The sequence below is a fragment of the Podarcis filfolensis genome, assembly GCF_964270895.1.
Source record: "Podarcis filfolensis genome assembly, chromosome: 8".
In the NCBI taxonomy this organism is placed as follows: domain Eukaryota; kingdom Metazoa; phylum Chordata; class Lepidosauria; order Squamata; family Lacertidae; genus Podarcis; species Podarcis filfolensis.
Window position 1 is genome coordinate 59,617,865 of NC_139611.1, and position 24,117 is coordinate 59,641,981.

Here is a 24,117-nt window from a genome sequence, read left to right on the forward strand (position 1 = left end):
CATATTTTAGTGGCAGCTGCCCCCAAAGTCCTTTAAAACGGGGGCACTTTGTATCTCTGTATGTGTGAAGGCTGCAGTCGCCAGCCAACTAGATCTTCAAAGGAGGTGCAGTGATCCCCCCCAAAAAAAAAACAAGAGAGAGGGGGGAGAGTTTCACCCCCTCTTATGATTCAAACTCCACCCCCACCCCCTATTTGAGTACATGCCGCCTGGGGCTGATGGCATTCCAAAGCATCTGAAAGGCACTAGGTTGGAGAGGGCTGATATAGAAAAAGAAGGGACCAAATGGGAGTGGTGGGTGCAAATAAACTGCAGAGCAGCTATTCAATTGTTCATCATTAAGATTAAGAGCCTCATCTGGACTCTTCCAATGACATCTGGCTAACTGGTGTTGAAAAAGAGGGAAGGCTAGACAAAGTGCATGGAATTTTGGTCAGTGTACTGTATATATAATGCCTTACTGGATTGCTCTTGAGCTACTCACCTGTACACTCTGGGGTACTTCCAGTCCAGGTCCCATTGACCGTACAATGCCTGCTGAGCACCCCTGTGGAGTAGTAGCCATCCCGACACTTGTAAATGATGGAGCTTGAAAACACCAGGCCATCATTAAATGTGACTATTGCATTGCTGGGAGTCCCAGGGTTTCCACAAGATATAACTGCAATGAGCAAATAAAGGTCAAACAAGAAGTGTCAAAGGTTACTTATGAAAGCTACAGTCCAGAAGCATTTGGATTGGCGTATGTAGTTGACTTAGGACAAGGTTCCCCAAACTTGGGTCTCCAGTTGTTTTTGCATTGCAATTCCCATAATCCCTTCATCCCTGACCACTGGTCCTGCTAGCCATTGACGATGGCAGTTGAGGTCCAAAAACAGGAAAATAAACCACTTGGACCTGTGCCTGGAAAGCATGGTGCAAAATGAAGTCTGGATGAGTCCTGCATCTGCGCACAAGATGTGTAGGACCAAACAGCTGTAAAAATGTATAGGAAAACACAAATAAATGAACAGCTGTGTACAACAAGAGTCTCCTTTATTTCCCAAAGGAATCAGGTTCCCTCTCTCCTTTATATATAGTAACTGCCCAGTTAAGTTTCCTCAACATGCCAATATCCTTTTCAATAGAGCAAGAAGGTGACACAGCCAGTCCAGCCACATTTTGGTACTGAGAAGTTTGGCTTTAGAACTCCTGTTGAAGGTTCCAAATGCTGCTTCCTCCAGATCAGATGACTTTTAAAGAATTTGAACTTCTGCACAGGAGTTGTGGAAAATATGACCTTCATCTCCTCAGTTAAACATATGTATTAAAGATTATCAACCTAGAAGGCTTAGGAACATGAAATCTGGCCTTTTACCTGATCCTTATTCAGGATTTTTGATCCCACACGCTCCCCTTTATGTTTTCCTTGCTGCTGAAACAACAGCCTGCAATTGCTCCCTAACAAGACACTACAATGCATTTGCTGAAAGCCTACTTTGGAACAAAATGCTGTTGAAAGCCTTCAGCGCCCTTTAAAGTCCTTGCTTGGAGCTGGCTATTTCACACGCTTTTAAAATTAAACAGTAACTTACATTTTGCTTGAAATGCAAAGCAAGACGTGCCGGCATGGGGGAGAGGGATGGCAACAACAACAGCAACACACTCGGGCAATGTAAATGTACCTTTGACGGTCATATCGGAATACGGAGCAGGGGGACATTTGCCAATTGAAAGAGAACACAGCGGCATTGATTTCAAAATGTGTTCAGCCTTTTGTGGCATTCAAGGGGCTTGATTTTGAACAAAAGTCTGCTTTGGAAATCCAGTCGGGGGTATGAATGTGCAAATCAACGATGAAAACAGCAGCAGCAGCGATTGAAAACTATTTTTGTGAGATCCCGTGATGTCCATTTGTCCCCACACCACTGGCCCAGTTGGTCCCATGCTCAGATGAAAGAAACTGGGAGAAGGACAGGGGACAGCTTTGGCTGGCTGACTCGTTTTTTGTTTTAAAAAGAAAAATGCCCATGTTTAAAAACTGCTGGAAATTAAAGTTAAATGAAGCCTGACACTTGTGCACTGAAAATGGGTCTGGGATACAAGGCAGCCTCTGTCGCATAAAGCAGAGAAGATAATACAGCAGACTTCTAACGCAGAGCGATTAATTAACTCGCTTCATTTCAAGCCATTTGTGGCCTTTGAAATACTGATTGGGATTCCCCCCTCCCTTAAAAAAAGAAATCCTTTTTCCCTGTGAATTTTTATAATTATAGAAAAAAGACTTCAAATTAATAATCCCACAAGAGAGTAAGTGCTGTTCTTTTCACTGCATATGAACTAGACCAGAAGGAAGCCTATTCCTATGTAGGAAGCTCCCTTATGCTCAGTGAGGCTATTGGTGCATCTTGCTCAACGTGGTCTACCAAGTCTGGCAGTAGCTCTCCCAGCTCTACCTGGAGATGCCATTCAGGATTGAACCTGGGACCTTCTGCATACCACTGAGCTACGGCCCCTTCTCCATCCCTGCCATTTCACTATGACTTGGAGGCAGAGGGTGTGGGGCAGCAGGAGATGTTGGTTTTGGGGAAGCTGCATCTCCCCACCAACTGCTTTATACACCGCCCACTCTGGGCAGCTCCCAAAAGAATATTAAAATACAATGATTCATCAAATATTAAAAACTTCCCTAAAAAAGGATGCCTTCAGATGTCTTCTAAAAGTCCAATAGTTGTTTATTTCTTTGACATCCGTTGGGAGGGCATTCCACAGGGCGGGCGCCACTACCAAGAAGGCCCTCTGCCTGGTTCCCTGTAGCCTCGCTTCTTGCAGTGAGGGAACCGTCAGAAGGCCCTCAGCACTGGACCTCAGTGTCCAGACAGAACGATGGGGGTGGAGATGCTCCTTCAGGTATACTGGGCTGAGGCCGTTCAGGGCTTTAAAGGTCATAGGGGTTGATGCCAGACTGCCACAAGTCTGGGGGTTTACAATGGAATCCTAACCATGTCTATGCAGAAGCATGGATGGACAAGAAACCCAGTTTGGTCTGCAGATGAAGGCGAACCTACCTAACCCGAGTTCCATGAAGCACAACGCAAACCAGAACATGACCATCCTTCAAATTCACACTACTCTGAATTTTGCAATGTTGTTCCCAAGCCAAGTAATGTGTATACAACCGTTTATAAACAGGGTGAAATGTGCATTGAAATACACTGTATTAATGAAAATAACACGCACTAATGTATTTTGCTACACAAAATTGCTTTGCCAAAATGTGTCTATTAGGCTGAATAGCATACAAAACTGTGTGAGTTAGGAGTATGGGCAACGGGCAATTTAGGCGAGTCCAAATGATGTGTGATCACACACACACAGCACCAAACCCAGAAGTACCCCCAAAATGTCATAAAGATGTCATGAAAAAGGGGTTGAACGGGGGGGGGGGGCAGAACAGGGCGGAGCAGGCTTAGGTGTGCTCTGCTAATGTGCACATGGCTCTCGAATGTAACTCCCATGCAAAATGAGGACAGCATGTACCTCAGGTTAAGAACTTAATTCATTCTGGAGGTCCGTTCTTAAACTGAAACTGTTCTTAACCTGAGGTACCACTTTAGCTAATGGGGCCTCCTGCTGCTACTGTGCCACTGCACGATTTCTGTTCTCATCCTGAAGCAAAGTTCTTAACCCGAGGTACTATTTCTGGGTTAGCAGAATCTGTAACCTGAAGTGTCTGTAACCCGAGGTACCACTGTAATTCATGCTAAAATGTTGGGTCTCTTTTTTTCTTACTAACAGTTGAATCTGACTTCAACGCTGCGGACAGGCCATAGCCCTCCACTGGATCTGAGGGCAGCCAGTACTTGACGCAGAAACTAGGCTCCTGGCAGGTGAGCCACTGTGGATTACTGGGAGGAAGAGAGGGAAGAGTGAGACATTGGGGAGGCTAGCGTGGGACGGAAGCACCAGGGGAAACCCATCTGCCACTCCGGCCAGTGCATTTGTACCATGCCAACCTCTCTGCCTTATCTCCCTTTTCCCAACCCCCGTTTCCAGCCCATAAAGAAAGAGGCGCTGAAGAGAGGGAGGTCATGGCCATTGTAGAGCTCTGAGTTGCTTAAAGCAGGTCAGGTCCAGGAAAGTAAAGGCAGAGAGCTGGTCTAGGAGGTTTTCTTTGGGGTTCCCTGCTAACAGCATCCTTCTGTGATTCATGTTTGGACGTCAGCCCTTCGAATACCTTCTCCTTCCGCTCTCTTTGTCCTGAATACAAATCAGAAGAGCCCGTGAACTACACATCACTATGAATTACTTTCTGTCCCCTGATCGGTAAGCGCCTAACATTAAAGGATCCGCATTAGGGGCATAATATTCCTATTATTCATAAAGCTGTGATTAAAAAGTCTTGCCTGGGATCTGTATTCCTGCTTGCTTTTGAACTTGACAAGTTATTTATCCTGGGATTAATGTACATAACTCCTCCCTAGCTCAAGCAATTTTTTTTTAAAGAACATTTTTGATAGCACGGGGAGGAATCAAACCCTTCAGACCCCAGTATATTAATAAATGGGACACAGCGTCATTGGCTACATCAATTCAGAATAAATTTCCAACTCATTTGCAAAGTGCTCGGCTTTCTGATCAGCCAGGGAGACGCATGAGCTCACTTGGGTCTTCTTGCGTGTCGTTTCCCTGCCTCTCTCTGGCTTTTGTGGCTTCTGCTGATTGATTTTTAAGTATTTCTATAACAGCATCTGCCTGAAAAGGTTGCCTGTGGTTTATCACACCGGATTACCTGATTTTACTTCTTCTTTTCTATATGTAACAACAGTCGACACAAAATGATTTTTTTTAAAAAAATAAGTATCTGCATATAAGTGTTTAGGAGGCTTCTAACAGGACGTTTAATGTAAATTAGTCTGGTGTGAGATGGCAGTGGGGAAATGCAAAAGCCTTCTTTTGACTGAATTTCCCCCTGCCTGCCCAAACCAAGGAAAGATTTCATAGATTTCTAGAAATGACTCATTTTGTGTATGTGTTATAAATCAATCAATGCAGCATTTTTAAGGACATAGGAAGAGCTTGAGGAATCAGGCCAGTGGCCCATTTAGTCCAGCATCCTCTTCGGTGGGCTGTGGCCTTATGGCCTTTTGTGACCTTTCTGGAGGCCACATTGGGGGGGGGGACAGTTGGAGGAGTGGAGCTGTGCTGCCCCTAATCCTTTCCCTACTGCAGCAACCAGGCTTAAACAGAATAGTTGCATTTGTGGGAATGGGCCTATTTTTCTAATTGATGCCACAATTGCCAAATTGTCCCGCCCCACACAGCAATTAGGTTTCTGAGGATTTTCACCTAATCTAAAACCTAACCGACATTGGGGTGGTGGGCTGGGGTGGAGGGAAGGGTAAAGAGAAGGGGGCAAAATAGAAGGGTGGGGAGAGAGAAGGCAGAAAAGAAAGGGAATGGCAGAAACATTTACCCCAAGGGCCATGAGGCCTTTGACAGAAAAGAGGCTCCACTGCCCTAGACTGCTGCTGTGCCCTTGGAGGGTATGAAGAGACACAGAAGCCTCTAATGGAGTTGCTTCCCTCAACATTTTTAATAATAATACTAATAATTTATAAACTGCTTTTAATATAAAAATGTCCTGGAGGTGAACAAGGGTATGTAGTCTGTCCAAATAATTTGCTCCACCAGCAGCTCGCCCCCAAATCCTCTGTGCTTGTAGTGCTCCATGTGGCTCATTCGCTGCACTGACCTTCGCATTCTGGCTGAGTCCCACTCCAAGAACCGTTGGCTTGGCAGATTCTCTGCAGTGAACCCCGGAGGGTGTAGCCTGGCTCGCAGCTGAACCAGACGGTACTCTCCACACTTAACTCGTTGCCGCCATGCCGGATGCCATGAGAAGGTATTCCTGGGTCGCCACATAGTCCCTCGAGGCTTCCTGGCAAGAGGAAAGCAGAAGTACTGTCATTCAGGTAGTCCCTGTTTTCATTTCTCTTTCCACTTCTAGCTGATGCTAGAAAGCAGAAAGTCCTAGGAGAAAGCTACCAGAGACCTCTTGGATCAGGCCATGGCTCACCCAGTCCAGCATCTTGTTAGTATAATGAACAACCAGATGCTCATGAGCAGTCTGAAAGCTGGAGCGGGATGCTATAGCATTTGTCCCACTTGCTATTCTCAGAAACTGGTATTTAGAGGTAGAACATGGGCTATCAATGGGTCACCTCTCTTAACTTCAGCAGGCATTGCCCACAAACTTTAAAGCCTGCTTTTGTAGCTGCGAGGGCTAGAAATCTGAACAGTAATAATATCAATAATAATATCAAACAAATGTGGAAGCCGGTATTCTGAGAGAGCTGAATTCTGTGCCCAAAACTGCATTTTGCAAATTTGCTTCTGAGTTTGTAGAGTTGTAAGAAGGTGATTTCCATTTCAGCCTGTCTTCATCCCATTCCACATTGTTTCCATTCTGCCAGAGTGTGGTTTCTGCCACATACTATGTAATTCATACTGTTGCCTGCTATTTAATGTAATTTATGTTATGATTTATTGAAGCTATTAATTTATATGATAATTTAACATCAGTACATTCATTTCAATGTAAATAAAACATAAGACAATGCAAAAAAGCCATTAATTACATATCAATTGTGGGCTTTTAAAAAAGGGTTGTGAGTGAATACTGATTTCTGTTCCAGACCAGCAACAAAAACACAAATAGTGGAAACTTCCACTTCTGTTTCTGATAGAATTCTCTGATAGTCTTATATGCTCACATGGTACATACACAAGGATGGAAATGACACACCAATGGCTGAATCATCAGGTGTAAGAACACCCTTGGGTAGCTATGAGTACAATCTCAGCCAGATGTACACAGCAACAGCTGTTGCTGTTTGGGTATTTTTTCATTCGGTTTGCCAGCTCTGGTCTCCTCAAACTGAAAATGACAAGATGCTTCAAAGCCACCTGTTGTCCTCACTGACTCAGAGCTGCTGTCTTTATTGGGAATCCAGTGAAGAAAAAAGACATACCACTGAGCCAGCGAGTCATTTGCTCGCAGAGTACAGAGATATGCAAGGAGGCCAAGGAGGCCACCTTGCGGGATTGCCTTGAGAGATGGAGATGTGCCTGTTCCTTTTGTGGCATGGCAACCATCTGTTATTGGCTCTTTCCACCAACTAACTTTACAAACACAAAAGTCAGCAAACCATGAACACTGTGCTTCTCAAGTGAAAGCCACCATCCCTTTCAAGTCCTGAACAGGGATCTTCTGAAGGCACAGCTCTGTGACTGGGATACAAGCACCTCCCTAGCAGCTTTGCACTATCCGTGTCTCATGTAAGCACCTAATGGGAACTTTTAAAATCTTTTGTAAAATTACTTGTTTGCAAACAAGGAATAACAGCATCCTCTGGTGTGGGAGCTCACAGAATCAGAAAGTGATCTGAAGGCCCACAACTCCCCAAGCTGTGCTGTGAGGCTAGGCCTTTCACTTGCCGTTGCCACACACATAAAGATCACAGTGAGCCACAAGCAGGGAGGCTTTTCATTTCTTTTTCTCTTTTTACACAAGTTGCATCTAAATCAGACTTGGCAAACCTGTGCCCCTCCGCATGTTGCTGCCTAAGGCTGGGACTGATGGGAGGAATACAAGCTCCCAACCCATGACCCATACAAGTCCCTCCTGGAAACTCTCATTTTCTGGGAAGCATCTGAATAATCCCCCCTAGTCCCTGTTGTAACTAATCTGTATGTATGTGTAATTGCACTAACAATATATTCTATCACATGACTTCATTTACTCTCCTCCCCATTTCTCTGTGCTGACTGGGGCTGACACAAATTGTGGTCCAAAACATCTGCAGGGCACCAGGTTGGAGGAAAGCTGTATTGGAATGAACATCTCCCCTTTCATCACAATTGTCTTCACTGCATCCTACAACATGTAGGACATCCTACAACATGTTTACCAGATGCTGGGGTAGCAATGCCATGTTCTTTGTACACTGCTTACAAGCTTCCCAGAGGCACCGGAAACCAAGCCCCAGAAGGCCCATCTGAACTGATGGCTCCCCTCCTTGTTTTGATGGACCTCTGAGTACCAGCTGCTACAGGCCAAAGGCAACACGTTGTTTCTATGAGCTGGCAGGCCACTGTGGGAAATAGAATGCAGGGCTAGGTGAAGCACAGGTCTGAGCCAAAGGGCAATTATTTTGCTCTCACATTTAGCAAATGGCTCAGCCCACTTTCCAACGGTCTGTTGCCCTGCCCATTTCCCCTTGCTGCTCTTTCTACTTTGAACTGCCTCACACAACACCTCTGTGCAACCACCTCATTTTTTTTCCAGATGGCAGATGGATGATTTTTTTCTTCTGTCAACATCCAATTTCAAAGTCATCCATCTATTTGTCTACAACCGTCCTAATTATTTTTTTTTCTAAAGGCCAACTTGGATAAAAAAGCAGGAAGGAAATAAACAACTGCAGTTGGTGACCTTGCGAATTAAGGAGGCAATAAATAAAACCATCATTAGCATCAACTGTGCCATGCGGCCAAGTCTTCCCACCTGAGCAGTGAGGGAGAGACCCACTCCAGCGCCCATCAAGCTGACACATACGGGTGGAATTGCCAATCAAGCTTCTCCTTTCCAGGCAACTGTAACGCACCACAGAGCCAACTGTGTAGACGTCACCCAAGATCTGGGCATGGGGCGGGGATCCAGGATGGCCACAGGAGACCACTGAAACAAGGTGGGAGGGGGACAAGAAGGTTTTGAGCAGACATAGCATTAGCCTTCCAGCACATTCAAAGGGCACAAACTGGAAAGCCACCTCGCCAATAGTGTTGGCAGTTTTGGTCCTAACCCAAAAGTAGTCAATTGATAGAACCATTTCTCATAAGATAAGCCCAACCTGAGCTGACATTTCCGGTGGGTTTCAATTTGTGTTTCAATGGGAAATCCAGCTCATGCCTCCCTCAACATCGCCCAACACATCTTCCTAAAATGGACTGATAACATAGACTCATAGAATTGTAGCGTTGGAAAGGACCCAAAGGATCATCTAGTTCAATCCAGTGGAAACAGAAACTCAGAAGTCCATGCAGGCCACCTAGAAGGCCATGCCAACATCCTGAAGATGGGAATTAAAACTGATTTGACCATAGTTCAATATACAAAGTAAGAAAAAGATGTGATGGTGTTATTAGTCCTTAAAGCCATGAGCATAAACTGAAGGTGATATATCTGCTGGTGGTCTGTGCCATTTTAGACTGCAGGTGTGTGTTTGTGTGTGTAGTTATGTATGGATACTTATTCCCTACATATGCAAAACTAGCACACCAAGAAGGCTATGTCTTGGAGGAGTTTCAGCTTGTCCTGTCTTAGCTCTCAGACACAGCTGGCTCTAAGTTTGAGGGGGAATGCTGCAGCATTCTGGGAAATTAAAATGGTAGCTCATAGCCCTAGCTGCAGAGCATGGAGGGTCCACATCAGATGTGAACTCTGGTGGGTCCTGCTGGGGCAGTTGGTCCCTGGCAGCTATTCCAGGTTGCCAAGTGTTAATGCCATGACTACCCTTCAGCCTAGTCTATGCCACTGGCAACACCAGTACAAGCACCAGAAGCTATTGGGCAAAGGAAGGCAAAATGCACTGGGTGGAAATAGATTTTTATTTCTAAGAGAGAAATAATGGTACATTTCACATTAACACTCCCATCCTAAACATACTTTCTCTGAAGAAAATCCTATTGATTTTGACGGAGTTAAACTACAAGGAAGGGTGCTTAGGGTTGCAGCTTTATTTTAATCTCCAGTTTATGATTCCCTTAGAGTTCATACATTGAATTTCTGTATGTATGAACAAAAGATTAAAATAACTCCTTTTAAAGAAATGTAACATTTTAATCCTAACAATTTTAAATTGTATTTTTAAGTGTTAGATTACAACTACTTAGTTTATTGTTGAGATAATTATTAATTAAACTTTCTCTGTTAAGCAGATTCATGAACTTTTCTAATTAGAATTTCCTTCTATTGTCTGTCCCTTGGTCTCATGTATTATATGTTTGATAAAACAATTTAAAATAGTTTGAATATGAAAAGTAACCACAGGGATTCAGCAGCTGGCAAGCTACTTGTACAGGATGGTACTTGGCACCCTTCCCTTGTCCTATAATTTGAAATGGTGCAGTCAACACTAGCATCTCATTCTGGTTTAGGGAAAGCAATATGGAAATGGGGGCATCATCAGGGAGCTGAAGCCTAAGGCCTGCTTTAATGTCTCAACAAGGAAGAGATTTGGGTCTATCTCTCATCAGTCCTGGGCTAGGTGCAAGCCTGCTTCCTTTTGGTCTGGTCCCAAACTTTCCAATCACCAACACGGCGTGACAACTTACGTGCTCTGCAGGCAGAAGGTCCCAGGTTCAATCCCCAGTATCTCTAGGTAAGGTTGAGAAAGCCAGAGTCCCTGGAGAGCTGCTGCTTTTCTGTGCTGACAATACTGAGCTAGATGAACCAATTCTGACCCAGTATAAGTCAGCTCCCTATGTTCATACATGATTGCTTATTCTGTTTGATTGTGTGAACTCATTTGCACTTGTCCAGTTAGATTGCTGTTCTTGAAGAAATTAACAGAAGCAGGTCCCAAGTGCTGCCTAGTCTAAAACCGCTTTTAAAAAGCCATGCAGCATCAACATATTATCCCAGCAATTAGAGGGTGGTGGACGCGGGTGGTGCTGTGGGTTAAACCACTGAGCCTAGGACTTGCCGATCAGAAGGTTGGCGGTTCGAATCCCCGTGACGGGGTGAGCTCCCGTTGCTCGGTCCCTGCTCCTGCCCACCTAGCAGTTCAAAAGTACATCAAAGTGCAAGTAGGTAAATAGGTACCGCTCTGGCGGGAAGGTAAACGACATTTCCGTGCGCTGCTCTGGTTCGCCAGAAGCGGCTTAGTCATGCTGGCCACATGACCTGGAAGCTGTCTGCGGACAAACGCCGGCTCCTCGGCCTATAGAGCGAGATGAGCGCCGCAACCCCAGAGTCGGTCACGACTGGACCTAATGGTCAGGGGTCCCTTTACCTTTAGGCTGGCTATTGACAAACATCCTAACTTCTGCAAGAATCATTGAATCTGTTCTCAAGTTGAAGGGTTCTTAACATGAAAGGAATGTTAGCCATGGAAGCCCCCCCCCCCCATCCCCTCTCCCATTTTTGATGGGTTCTAAAAATGTTATTGGCAACATCCAGATGGAATATGCAAAATGTACTTTTTATTAACAATTAAAAGATTGAACTAATGTGTTTGCCTACATGAGCATTTTTGGTTTTGTCTTTTAAGACCCTGGCACTGAGCTGTGAGTGAGACCGTGCCAAGATTTCCAGACCAATGCTCTGACAGCCAACGCAAGAAATCAGGCTGTAGCAAATAATTTAATAACTGATCCTCCAGGAATTACATCTAAGCTAAAAACCTGCTTCAGCGACAGCACTTCTAAGGATTAACAACGTACAATGTGCCAGATTTCACAAATGCATAATTCACCTTCCTGAGCAGGGTCTTTTAAAACTAGAAATTGCTGGAATGTAGCAATAATCTCTCCCTTACCACAAAAATTAGATATATTAACTCCGTTTGAAATGCCTTATATAAACATGTGGATGCCAGCCATTAACTGATGCTATTGGAACCAACTGGTTTTAAACAGGAATTTTGCCTTACTTGTACATTTTTTGCTCTTCCTGGTAGATGTGAGGCCAGTCACTACAAATGCCTCTCCCCATGACCTTAGACAGGGTCTTCCTCCAAGTAAGCCTTACTCTATGCTCAAACCATGCCTGAGCAATGGAACCCTAAAATATTCCCCAGCCTAATAGATGAGTAGAGAAATCCAAACTCCAGGGGTATGGATGGATGAGGTGGTGTTCCTCTGTTCAGATCTGCCTGGCTATGTGAATTTTCTGATAACCTGGTGGGCAACAGATTTACCTGACGTCCCTGTCAATCATTCTGACATAGAGAAAGCACACTGAATCCCAAACCAAAAAATGCAGCAATATCTAGGGCTATTATAGTTTGGGGGTTTTTGGGGGGGGGGTCTCTCTTACCAGAGATAAATTTGTGACAAAAAAAATGAATCTTAGCACTCTCATTGCCAAGATTCTGGGACAGAAACATGACCTGCCACTGATAAGTTACAAGCAGATAAAATACAATATGGGCCTTTTGTTTATGTATGGAAATTGATGGTATCCTACACTTGGCAACCACTAAAGAAAGCAGCAAATTGCATTCTACAACTGCTTAAGGTGAATGGGACAGGCAATGGGTAGATTAGAAAATTAATTATCAATACCTCATTTCAAGCACTACCTTTTCAACAGATACACTCAAAAAGGCTAAATAATTTTATCAAGCCCATTTCCAGAGAGCACAGTACAAGTCTGGGGAAAAATGGCAGATTAAATTGGCATGGATTATTTCTACGGTAATTCCGATAGCATACCACCTGCTCTTTTCTCAATCAGGTAGAGAAGCACAATTTAAGAACTGGAAAGTCAAAGGTCTCTACCCCTTTACAGGATTTCCACTCTGCTACTCAACCACTAATAATTAAAACTACTCTTTAATAACAATCAGACAAATTGGTTGCTCCTTAATCAAATTTGTTGGGGTCGTTGCTGGTTTTTTTTTACATGTGATTATGTAAAAGTCAGATGTAGGTAAAATAATCTGGATTCAAGACTAGAACAAAATAGGGGAAACTCACCCACTAAAAATTGGATCCAGCTTTATTAGAGGACACATGCTGAAGTTACTCTGACGGTGGTCATACCCACCATTTTGCCCCTGTGGTGGGACTGTGATCTGGTAAAACAGTTTTGGGCTCGGGTTCACATTGAAATGTGTACAATTTCTGTGGGATGGCTTATTGGTTGCTCTCAACTGATGGTATTAAATGTATTTGATGATGAAAATGCTAGCACATTATGAAAGGAATTCATGACTTATATGATATTAGCAGCTCACCTTGTTTTCGCAACCCAGGGGAAAATGGCTTAGGGTCTCATATTGGACAGATGGGAGGAAAATCACTCTTAATCTGAAATTTAGGTAGGGACCAGAATCTCTAAATTCTTTTTATATGGTATGACATTCTTTCATATCCTACACAACATGCACCACCTTCTCTCAACAATAACCTCTACAAGTTTGGGATGTTTGATACCTATAGCTGACTGCCATATGCTGTCTCTGTACCTTTTCTTTCAGAAAACACCCAAGCTTGGAACAAGGCACAGGTTACTGTTGTTTTCTCCTCCCCCCTTTTCCCTGTATGTTTTTCTTTTCTTTATTGTTGCCTACTTGCTGCTATTTTCTGTTAAAAATAGAATAAAGGTTCCTTAAAAAACCAACACTGTGACATTTTCTTACAGGTCCTACTAGAATTCCCAGCAATTTCTTTGGAGGTGTATCCTAAGTAGGAGAAGGCTCCCCACTTGAGAAATGGGGAGAATATCAGGATATAAAAAATGAGTCCCTTCCAAGTGATTATTTCTCTCTTCCACAACAACACCTTCTTCTTCTGGGTTCTTCATTCGCTGTAATAGCAATGGAGCTATCATGATGGGAGTGGAATCTCCCTAGCAGGTCTCTGAAGGCCTCGTCTACACAGCCTTTCCTCTCTCAGCTTTTCTAAGACAGCAACCTTAAGCCGGAGGGCAGAGCCCCCCCCCCCTCTCTCTCTCTCTCAATCTAATCTATCAACACATACACACAAGCCACTGAAAAGTGCTGGTATGAAAACATAAATAAGTACCTTCTGAATTTCCAGCTTTCTAATTTTTTTAGGGTGTTTGTTTTTGTTTGCATTTAAGGGTTGTTTTTTTAAAATGATGTTCTGGGCTGTTAGGATAGGCGAGTCTGGTTCTTACGTTTGCTACAGTAGGGAAAGGACCTTTTTGCTTTGCTGGCTTCCTCAATCTGTTGTGAAACTCCCAGAGGCATCACTTTCAAAATATGCTCAAGCTAGGGCTCTTGTCATGATGGTAGGTCAAGACCACTACAATCAAGAGAAGGCTCTGAGGACTCCATTTCCAAACCTACAGCAGAGCCAAAGAATCCCCAGCTTCACCTCAGTCAATCTGAAGAATCAAGCGCAGCCACTTTAAGTACTAATGGCTCTCTGTTTGCAGGTAGCCTTAGAAGTCATGACATGCCTGCAGTGTATTCCTTGCAGGTAGCGCTTGACCTTTACTGGACTGGCATCCTCATCTGTTGCCATTCAGTGTCTGTATCAACCCTGAAAAGTGCTTTGCTTTGTTCAAAGCTATCCATGGTTCTGCTTCTGTGCCTGAACTCTTGTTCTGCCCAGTGGTGTAGTGTGGGCTGCCAGTGTCCGAGGCTGCATGGTGGGGGCGGGTGAGAGGGAGACACAGAATACACATGCACATTCAACTGCCTAACAGCATCCGCATCACCCAGCCACAGAGATAAGAAAAGAAGAGTCATTGTATTGTCTGGAGAGGTCACATCCTGGTTCGCATGGAGAAGCCGTTTTCAATGGAACCCAGTGAGGGAAGCATGCAGCAGTATTGAGGCAGCACTTGGTGTTGAAATTTTGCTCCACGGCAACTGCCCCTGTGGCCCCCACTATGCTACACCACTGGTTCTGCCTTCCCAGTCCTCCCTGTATACTTCCTCAGAACAGGGCAGGCTCAAACATGAATTTCTCCCAGCTCCTCTTGAAGCTGTCTGTGGCTCCACTCCCCTGCCTCAAAGCCTCCTCCACTTTTCCTGCTTTCTCAATGGACTTCGCCCGGAACAGGATATAGCCTCTGATGACCTTCCAAGGCTCCCAACACTCCATTTCCCAGCAGTACCCCAGAATGGGATTGTGCAGTCCCTTCCCCCACCCATCAAGGCCCTGATAAATATTGTTAGTCTTACTTACTTATTGATTGTAATCCCATCAATTACTTTAACACCCTGCATATAAAACGCCAAGCACAAAAATCCAGATTCACCTCGGAATTTTGCCTTAGTTAAATTGCTGGGCGTTTCTACTTTCAGATCTTCTGAAATTTCCCCACTGTGTGGAGATATTCTTCACTAATTCCAGGCTTCCCAAAAGGTCATATATGTTGCTGGTGAGAGGCAGGACTTGTCTAATAACCTGCTTTCGTCTTTTCTGCAGGTCTCAGGTATACAGTAACCTCTGAGAGGTTGCTCCAGTTTCATCAAAACTCCTTTCACTTCATTGAAATTTCTCAGATGTGTAGGAATCTTCACATTTCCCCAGAAATGTTGCTTGCTGGTTGCTTCAGTTTTACAAAGAGCAGTTGTTTAACGCCATTTGTCCAATATTTACCCATCACCCTTAAGAATACCAATGTGGGATTCACTTATCAATTTCCCATGGTTTGCACACAGTGGCAAGGTAGCATGCTGATAACATGGGGAAAACAAAAGGTGCAAAAATGTGTGTGCGTGTGTTTAAAAAAACTGCTTAACGTGAGGGGAAGAAGGGAGAGGAAAAACTAAAACTAAAAAAACCCCTAAAACTTGTTCAAAAGGGGTGAGACTTTGGACCATCTCAGCTTTATGAAATGTAAAGCTGTTGGGCTGTCCTGGTTGGTAACTTTTCTCAGGCAGTAATGATTTTCTAATTTGTTGGTGCAACCAGTGTCTGTCCTAAGAAGAAAAATATTGTCTAAGCAGGGCTGCTCTTGTCTCCATTGCCCCCTAATTCTACTAGGGATGATGGCTGAGGACCTGGATTTTTGTGAATTAAATGACAAGATATGGACCTATTAGACGAATGTTCAAATTTGAACTTTGCTATTTTGCAGTGCTTCACTCAAAAGTTTATCTGTACAGAAATACACATCTAAAACTGCATTTTCGGTAGATATTACACATTTAAGAATATGTACGGACATACTTTTTTAAAAAATGAGCAGAAATGGAATGGGACAGGGGAAACATGTGAACATGATACAGACTGAAAAAAGACAGATTTATCCATTCCTAAATCCTATCCACTGGTCCAGTTTTTCCGGGGTTTATATGTATACGTGGGTTCCATGCATTAAATTTTGGAGATACTTTCAGCTTTCACCTACACACCTTCTACAACTATGTGCAACTACAGCTGATTTCAGCTCTAGTAGGCAAGAGGAGGAGGCTGAGAAGTCTCAAAAGCCTGGGCATCCAAAGTAGCCCTCTGCCCCTGCCAGGCAAGCACACAGAGAAACGTAAGGTGCTAGTTGCCTTTTCTCCATCATCTGTTGCTGTTGCTATTAAGTTATCAAATACACAAACTTCTCTAGTGTCATACAGACATTGATTCCTGCATTCCAGGGAGCTGGACTATATGGCTCTTTGGCTCCTTTCCAATGCTACAATTTTATGATTCTATGTCTGGTCATAATCTTCAGTGGCTAATTACTCCTCGCCCTTGTAACTTACAGGAAATATTAGAGGAGATTGAAGTTCTCCCTCCCTTGGGCCTGCAAAATGACTGACATGGGTGGAGGCCAAGTAACCCTCAAAAGTGAGGGATAAGTGAAGAGGAATTCCACCAAGAGAAGTTGTATACACTGCCCAAAACTGGGGCCAAACACAAACAAACAAAAGGGGATGGGTAGAGAATCCTAAATGATTGCTTATCTGAGTTTGTTGCAAACCACCTTAAACATTCACCACTCAGTTGTGCATCTCCTCTCTTATCTCTTTACTCACCTAAACCATTTTAATGTATAGATTCTATGATGTCAGCTTCACTTTAAGAAAGGTTTAACTACTTGAAATCAAACAGCTAAATATTCCTCCGCTCACCATTCTTATTATTCATGAATCTTAATTGGATAAAATCTCAAACACTGTGTTCCAAGTAGATCCATCAGAGAAAGTTTGGTCAAAACCTTCCAATGTGCATTGAAGGCTTTGACCCAACTAAGCAAATAACTCCAGTTTCCTTAGCAAGATTTGGGTTGGTTGGTGGCATCTACATTTCAATTGGTCAGCTGTAACATGATGTGTATGTGGCAGTGGGAGATCACCATCTCAGGGAAAAAAAAGGGGGGGGGACATTTTCAGAACATGTACCACCATAAGGGAACTCAGCCTCTAAAGGAAACTGAAGAACTTACAATGACACACTGGGAGGGGCCGATCCCAAGTGCCATCCCCCTGACAGGTAAGAACATGGGTGCCCAGCAAGTAAAATCCATGGTTGCACTGATATGAGACAGTTGTTCCAAAGCTGTATCTGTGAGGCCCACTCGGTTGCACTTGTCGGACGCTGTTTTCCAGGTGCCCAGGGTCAGTACAGTTTACAACTGCAAGCAAATCACAGAAAAAATAAATAAAACGAAAAACAGAGGGTGTAACAAAGGGGGAAATATTCTTTTAAAACTAAAAAAGGGTGTTAAATTCTTACATAATACTTTTCCAAAATTTGGTTTCTTTTCCACAATGCATTGAAATTAATGTTGTCGTGGTTTGTTTTTTGTTTTTTTGAAAAATGTTTAATTATAATGTGATTTTTTTATTAAGTAAATACGGTCATTCACAGGGGAGAGGGCTCCCAATCTTGAAAAGAAATGGAGGGTTATAATATACATTGCCAGTGGGATTGTTCCAGGATTGGGGTCCAACCTCAACCCCAATCAAGAGAAAAGACCTTGTCAAGATGTGTGTGGGGGGAAATATTTGACAAGGATATGGAAGGAAGGAGACAAAGGAAGGGAAGGGGGTGTGTGCCCAAGATGGGGGAAAGGCAAAAGGGTGGGAATTCGAGAAGTGAACTTTAATAAAATATATAATGCTACAAGCTGATAGAATAGCCCTGGAGGGCTGAATAACAGGAATAATATTGAGGGGCCTTGAGATAGGAAATATCTCCACTTATGCCTGGCTGACATGACCTTTGAAAATGTGCACTCATTCCTCCTGCAATCTTTTTTTTTTTTTTTTACACATCCCTTTATCCAAAGACCCTCAGGGTGGCTTACAAATCAAGCTGCCAAAACAATTCAAATTTCAATAGAACAATGATATAATCAGTAGATTAAACACTGGTCAGCAATGTATTAAAATGCAAAAACATCCCTCCTGATCTCTTAACCATCTGCAAAACTCACCCCCCAACTAAAAAAGAACAACTCTCAGCCCTTCCTGAAAATCACCAGGGTTGGGGGTTGGGGGCTGTGCACCTCTTCAAGAAGCTGGTCCAGAGGGAGGATGGAAGGAAGGAAGAGACGGGCACACCATAAATATCAGATTTTTAAATAGAAAGTATAAATTATTTAAAATGTCACAAACAACTCAAGCTATTTACTGATCAACATTCATGCAACATCATGTAAGTGATAATATGTACATTTCACAACCTGGAAGGGTAAAGCAATTTTCACCATAGTTACATACTGCATCATTTATATATTCTGTCAAAAGTCAGCTATTCAGTATTTGCTTTGGCACTTTCAGTTGGTTTTAATATCCATTTTTAAATATACTTCACTCATTTTTGTGCTCCTGTGAGAAAAATGCACTGCATATTCTTTATGAAATACATTGATGCTTCCCAGCTTCAGACGTGAGACCTTACTCTCCTCCTTTGCTCCTGCAATCTTTTGGCCTCCCTGTGCCCCTTCTCGTTTGCGCAGTCTGGGGGGGGGGGGAGGACAAGACTCCAGGTCCCTGAGATACCAGGATGAAGTGTCCCCTATCACCACCCTGATCTGCTTTTTATTCCTTCTCATGAATTATACTGCTTGTCCTTTTTCTGAATCTTTTCCAAATCTAGAATAGCCTTTTGGAGGTAAGGTAAACAGCACTGTACACAGTACTCCAAATGCAGTCGCACCACAGATCTGTAAAATGGCATTTTGATATATTGGCAGTTTTATTTTCAGTTCCTTTTCCACAGCTGGGTCCACTACTGCCCCAAGTTCTTGATCCTGGTCTGTCACCACCAGTCCAGACCTCATGAATGGATATGTGAAATTAAATATTTTTGCCCTGACATCGATTTACATGTGTTTAACAAATGCAGACACAAAGACATTATATGAAAAGAAGAAGAGAAGGTTGACTTACTGCGGCAGATGGGAAGGGCATTACTCCACTGGCCGTTTGCCAGGCATTGGGACTTGGATGTCCCTTCCAGGCGGTACCCAATGTTGCAGACAAACTTGGCCACATCATTCAGGTTGAACTGGTTGCCTTGCGTCAGGCCATTCGTTGGATTTCCCGGGTGACCGCAGGTTATGGCTGCCGTGAGAAAGCTGAGATGTTAGCCAGTCCACCCTTGCTGTGTGGCTGAAGTATGGGTGCTTTTGGACAGGGGACAGAACGTAACGAGGTGCTATGTGCAAACTTTTTCAAGCACAGAGGATTGCTGCAGGGGAGAGACCCCTAGAACCATCAAGGGGCAAGTTCTTCCCCCTTCTTTGCCCCACCACTGATGCTTAAATATTTACTTTTGCTCTTTCTTAACATTTTTAAATAGGGAATGTGCTTTGCCCTTTTGGTAGGAACGGAATGTATTTGGTTTTCTAATACTTTTGAAATGTTAAAGTTTCATTTTTTTTTAATTTTTAACATTTGCATTGTTTGTTATTTGCAATTATTCTTTGTGAGCCGCCTTGGGGGGATTTTTCAGCCAAAAAGTAGCATGTAAATAAACAGTAGCATAACATACGGTATTTTTCGCCCTATAGGACGCACTTTTTCCCCTCCAAAAATGAAGGGGAAATCTGTGTGCGTCCTATGGGGCGAATACAGGCTTTCGCTGAAGCTTGGAGAGCGAGAGGGGTCGGTGCGCACCGACCCCTCTCGCTCTCCAGGCTTCAGGAAGCTATCAGCGAGCCCGGGGAGCCCGCGGGAGTTCCCGCAGGGCTCCCTAGGCTGCGGATAGCAGCCTGTCGCCCGGCACGCGGGGCGCCCTTAAGCAGAGTGCCCCTCGCGCCGGGCAGACATCGGCCAGCCCCACAAGCTCGGGGGACAGCTGGGAGGCGCAGCGCCGCCATACCGCTGTTCCCCGACCTGGTTTTGTGGGGGAAATAAAGGAAAAAATTTTCCCCTTTATTTCCCCCCCAAAAAACTAGGTGCGTCCTATGGGACGCAGCGTCCTATGGGACGAAAAATATGGTAACTTATCCAATGTCAGTCCTACTCAGAGTAGATTCATTTGAATTAATGAACTAGGCTTAGTTAGGTCCATTATTTTTTATGGCTCTACTCTGAGCAGCACTTGAGCAGTGACAGAGTTTAAACCAAAATCGATCTTTTAAAAAATATAAATATAAAAAGGGAAAGAAATTATTCTGCTGCCACCACTGCTACCAGTAGGGATGCACAGATGTGCCAACTGTGGTTTCTCTTCTGTTTCTCATTTTTCCAATCTTAAGTTCAGTTTTCAATGTTTCTGCATCAGCATGCTAATTTTTTTTTTAAAGTCCACTTGTCCAACACCTTGGTGTGCATTTTTCCGAACATATACATTTTGCTACACTTCATTTGTATGCTACAATTTTTAGGGAGCAATTTATCTTAATATATTCCTATTTTTTCCTAATATTTCTATGAGTGCATGCAACTTTATGCACTCTTTCCCCAAATACTTGCATTATTGTGTAGTTTTTTGGTTGGAGAAATGCAATTGTGAAATTTGGAGAGGTGCACATTTCAAAAGACTTCTGCATTTTGGTTCATGTTTGAAGTGTGAATTAGGTAGGTTTACCCCACGATGAAAAGTAAACCCAAATTTCTTCCCCCATCCCTACAATGGTAAACCTACCCCGCCTCACAAAATCCTGAACAGTTTTCTGCCCCTTCAAAATGCAGGTCCAGCAGGGTGCCTGCTAGTGGGCCCACTGGTTTCCTTGACAGTTGCCCAGCACTGCTGACCCTGCCTGTTGCCCCTTTCTGATGCGAAATGCACTGCACCACACACAACTCTATAGTAAAGATAGCAACATACTTACGCACACAGACAGGAGTCTTTCCAGACCAGCGGTGGTCTTGCTGGCAGATCCGGACAGACATCCCAATGAGTCGGAAGCCAGGGTTGCACTGGTACACCACACTGCCCCGGTAGTTGTAGTTCTCACCATTTATTTGGCCATTGACGATGGGGCCAGGTTCGCCACAGTGACCCGCTAGACAGAGACCAAACCAGGGGGGGAAAAGATCAGCCAGAGCTACTGCTTTACCCTAAGAACCTCATATGGTCCTCTGAACCTATACTTGATGTTTTTATTAATAATTTTAATATCTCTTTGTAAACCGCCTGCTTTTTTACTACAATCAAGAGGTAAAAATGTATAAATAATTGCAATCCTGGGGTATGTTTTGAAAAAGAACTTGAGCTTATCTTGCAGAGGTAGACCATAAAGTGCTAAACTAGTGTGGGTACTCAGTTGTGGTGCCTTCCAGATGTTGCTTGACTCCTGACTCCCAACTCTCATCAGTCCCAACCAGTGTAGGCAGTGATCAGGGATGGTGGCAATGGGACTGCAAAATATCTAGGGGACGCTACAATGGTTACCTACCCCTAAGAGAAAAAATACTAGAGGGATAGGCACCTGCAAATCAGACGTAAGGCTGGAAATAAAAAGAATTAGAAGAATAGGTCATTTCTAAAACGTCTGTGGCAGATGTAGGGTAGTTTGTTACTTATAAGATAATGCTAGCAGTGAAAAACATAAAGCATACTTTTCCTTTTCCCCAAATCAGTGTCAAATGGATTTTTTTTTTTTAAAGTCTAAATGATTTGGGGAACTTTCTCATTTTAAATTTAGATTATTTGCAGTTCCAAAACTTGTTATGTTGAACTTACTCCAGGATTGTCTTGTTTTTTTTATTTTTATTATAATGGCTATTGGCTAGAAACAATAAGAATCTGACTGATATCATTAACTTATCATTAATAAATTGATGCCACTCCAAGGATAAACATCAGGTAACCCCAACATCTGGGGAGAAATTTTCAAAGCACCCTTCTTTCACAAGAATGTTAGAAATATCCCAATCAGGTAGTCAGAAGGACTGCAGGGATTTGTGACAGTTCTCTTAGTTGCTTTATTAAGATCATTCATTGGCTTTTCCCAGCAGGGAGAGATAATAAAGGACGTTCAAGGCAAGTTTCAATCTAACAAACAAATAAACTAAATACTGTAGTACAAGTAAGAAAAACCACACATATTTTCTTTTATTGTGCATGCCAATCTAGCGTTTCAGATACCAGCTGGTTAGCAATGGCAACCAGAGATTCATCAACCAATGTTTCAGCTGATTCATCTATTGGCTTAATTTAAGCTTGCAGCCTCCATTCTAAATCTACATGCCACAGAAATACAGCTTTAATGGTGTTCTTCAGGGTTACAAACAACGTGCAGCTTAGCGGCTGAAAAGCATTACTCAAGCACCTACCTAGGCATGTCACTTCCAATCCACTCCAGAGACCGTTTGCCATGCACTCCCGCACACGTGAGCCCACCAAAGTGTAACCGGTATTGCAGGAGAAGATGGCAGTAGCACCATAAATGGTTAGGGTCCCAATCTTGTTCCCATTGGGTGGTACAGGCAGATCTCCACAGGAGATAACTGGAGGGAGAGGAGAAACATCCGAGTGAAGGACAAAGCAACTTGGGTAGAAAGAATAAACAATGGTCTCCTGCTAGGAATACTCTGCTCACAAAGCTGGATTAATGATCACTTACATAAAGAGTTCATTTTCTGGAGGAAGTTTCTACCATATTGAGCATTGGAGAATGCTTCACTCAAGGCATCCACAAGTTTGTTTGTTTTTTTAAAAAAAATCTAATTAACAAAACAATTATATGCTGCTTCTTGCAGACCAAGGCAGGCACCACAAATGGGTTTTGTGTGTGTGCACAAATGTCCACGTGTCTGCATGTCTGTGGTGTGAAGCTCTTGACAGAATAGGAAAATTATCTGGTGCGGTGTGCTGTGGTCCACAATTTACACTTAATTGATTCATCACCTATGATCTCCGAAGAAGCTCACATTGTTTTTTTACATACACAGACACAGGTAGGTAGAACAGGAGAACAAATAAAATGAGTTGCAGGTAGCTGTCAATTTGCAGCAGAAGTTTAAAAGAGCCAGAGCAACCTTAGGCTTGTACACCAAAACAGAAACAGCTAGTGATGCCACCAAAACACTTAATTATAATCTTGTTCTGCCAGTCCCATCATACAGATCAAAGGTTATTTCCCTCCAAAGTTCTTCTACAGCTCAGATTACAAAATGAGACACTGCATACGCAGCTATTTTGGAATCAATTAGTGCTCACACAGAGCTAATCAGACAATCCAAAGAGAGTCTCTCTCTCTCTCTCTCCCCCCCCCCTTAAGGCTCCATACACTGTTAGTAACCCCCAGCAATGCTCATAATGTTTAGAATTAAGGAGCAGTGCAGCATATAGCTAGGAATACAAAAAACCCCAAATTAAAACTGAAGCCAATCTAATATAGCACAACCAAACATTACATGCCATTTTATAACTTGTTACGTGAAAATAAATTCACTTAGCCCTATATTTTCCTCAAAAAATACTCCATTGCTATGAAAAGCTGGCGAAGAAGATATCTTAGTGTTATCATAGCACTGCCATCAGCACCCTGTTGCTCTCTGGTTATTTGGACTACAATTCCTACAATCTCCAGCCAGTTGGTGAGAGTTTTACTAGAAAACATCTAGAAGGCACCAAGTTAGTGAAGGCTGTCATAGCACAACTCCTGGCTTGCTGACCACATGAATCCATAGTGGTGATGTCCACATCTCTGCCTAGTATGTACAGAATTCAAAAGCGGCAAGAATTTGCTACTAGATGCACATTTTCTAAACTACTGACTTGGTCCATGTGCCCATGAGATCAACGGATGACATTCTGGATGATCTAATGGTTGTAGATGCCCTGTGGACCAGAAACCAAATAAGCTTGTGGAATATTGTTGTTTCAGAGCTGAGGATTGGGGAGACAAAGGGAAGGAGGACAAAAATGTGCACACACCATCCAATTGCCAAAATCTCTCCCCCCCTATCTCAGCAGTAATTATATGGAAAATGTGTTAACCAGAGTGCAAAATACTTTTGTAAGACTTCCATT

At 43.3% G+C, this 24,117-nt stretch overlaps 1 protein-coding gene across 12 annotated transcripts in view; it reads right to left on the reverse strand.

Annotated features, from left to right (window-relative positions):
- Window positions 1–24,117, reverse strand: part of CSMD2 (CUB and Sushi multiple domains 2) — a 486,383-nt gene that overhangs the window by 20,179 nt on the left and 442,087 nt on the right. For 11 of the 12 annotated variants that reach the window (XM_083625410.1, XM_083625416.1, XM_083625415.1 and 8 more), the window contains 7 exons: window positions 22,416–22,589; window positions 20,969–21,142; window positions 19,080–19,253; window positions 17,129–17,317; window positions 8,549–8,722; window positions 5,735–5,920; window positions 485–661 (listed from right to left, as the gene is read on the reverse strand). In XM_083625410.1, the coding sequence (XP_083481536.1) occupies window positions 485–661; window positions 5,735–5,920; window positions 8,549–8,722; window positions 17,129–17,317; window positions 19,080–19,253; window positions 20,969–21,142; window positions 22,416–22,589 (1,248 nt within the window). The remainder of the gene's footprint in view (window positions 1–484; window positions 662–5,734; window positions 5,921–8,548; window positions 8,723–17,128; window positions 17,318–19,079; window positions 19,254–20,968; window positions 21,143–22,415; window positions 22,590–24,117) is intronic. The other variant, XM_083625414.1, reaches the window with a different exon arrangement.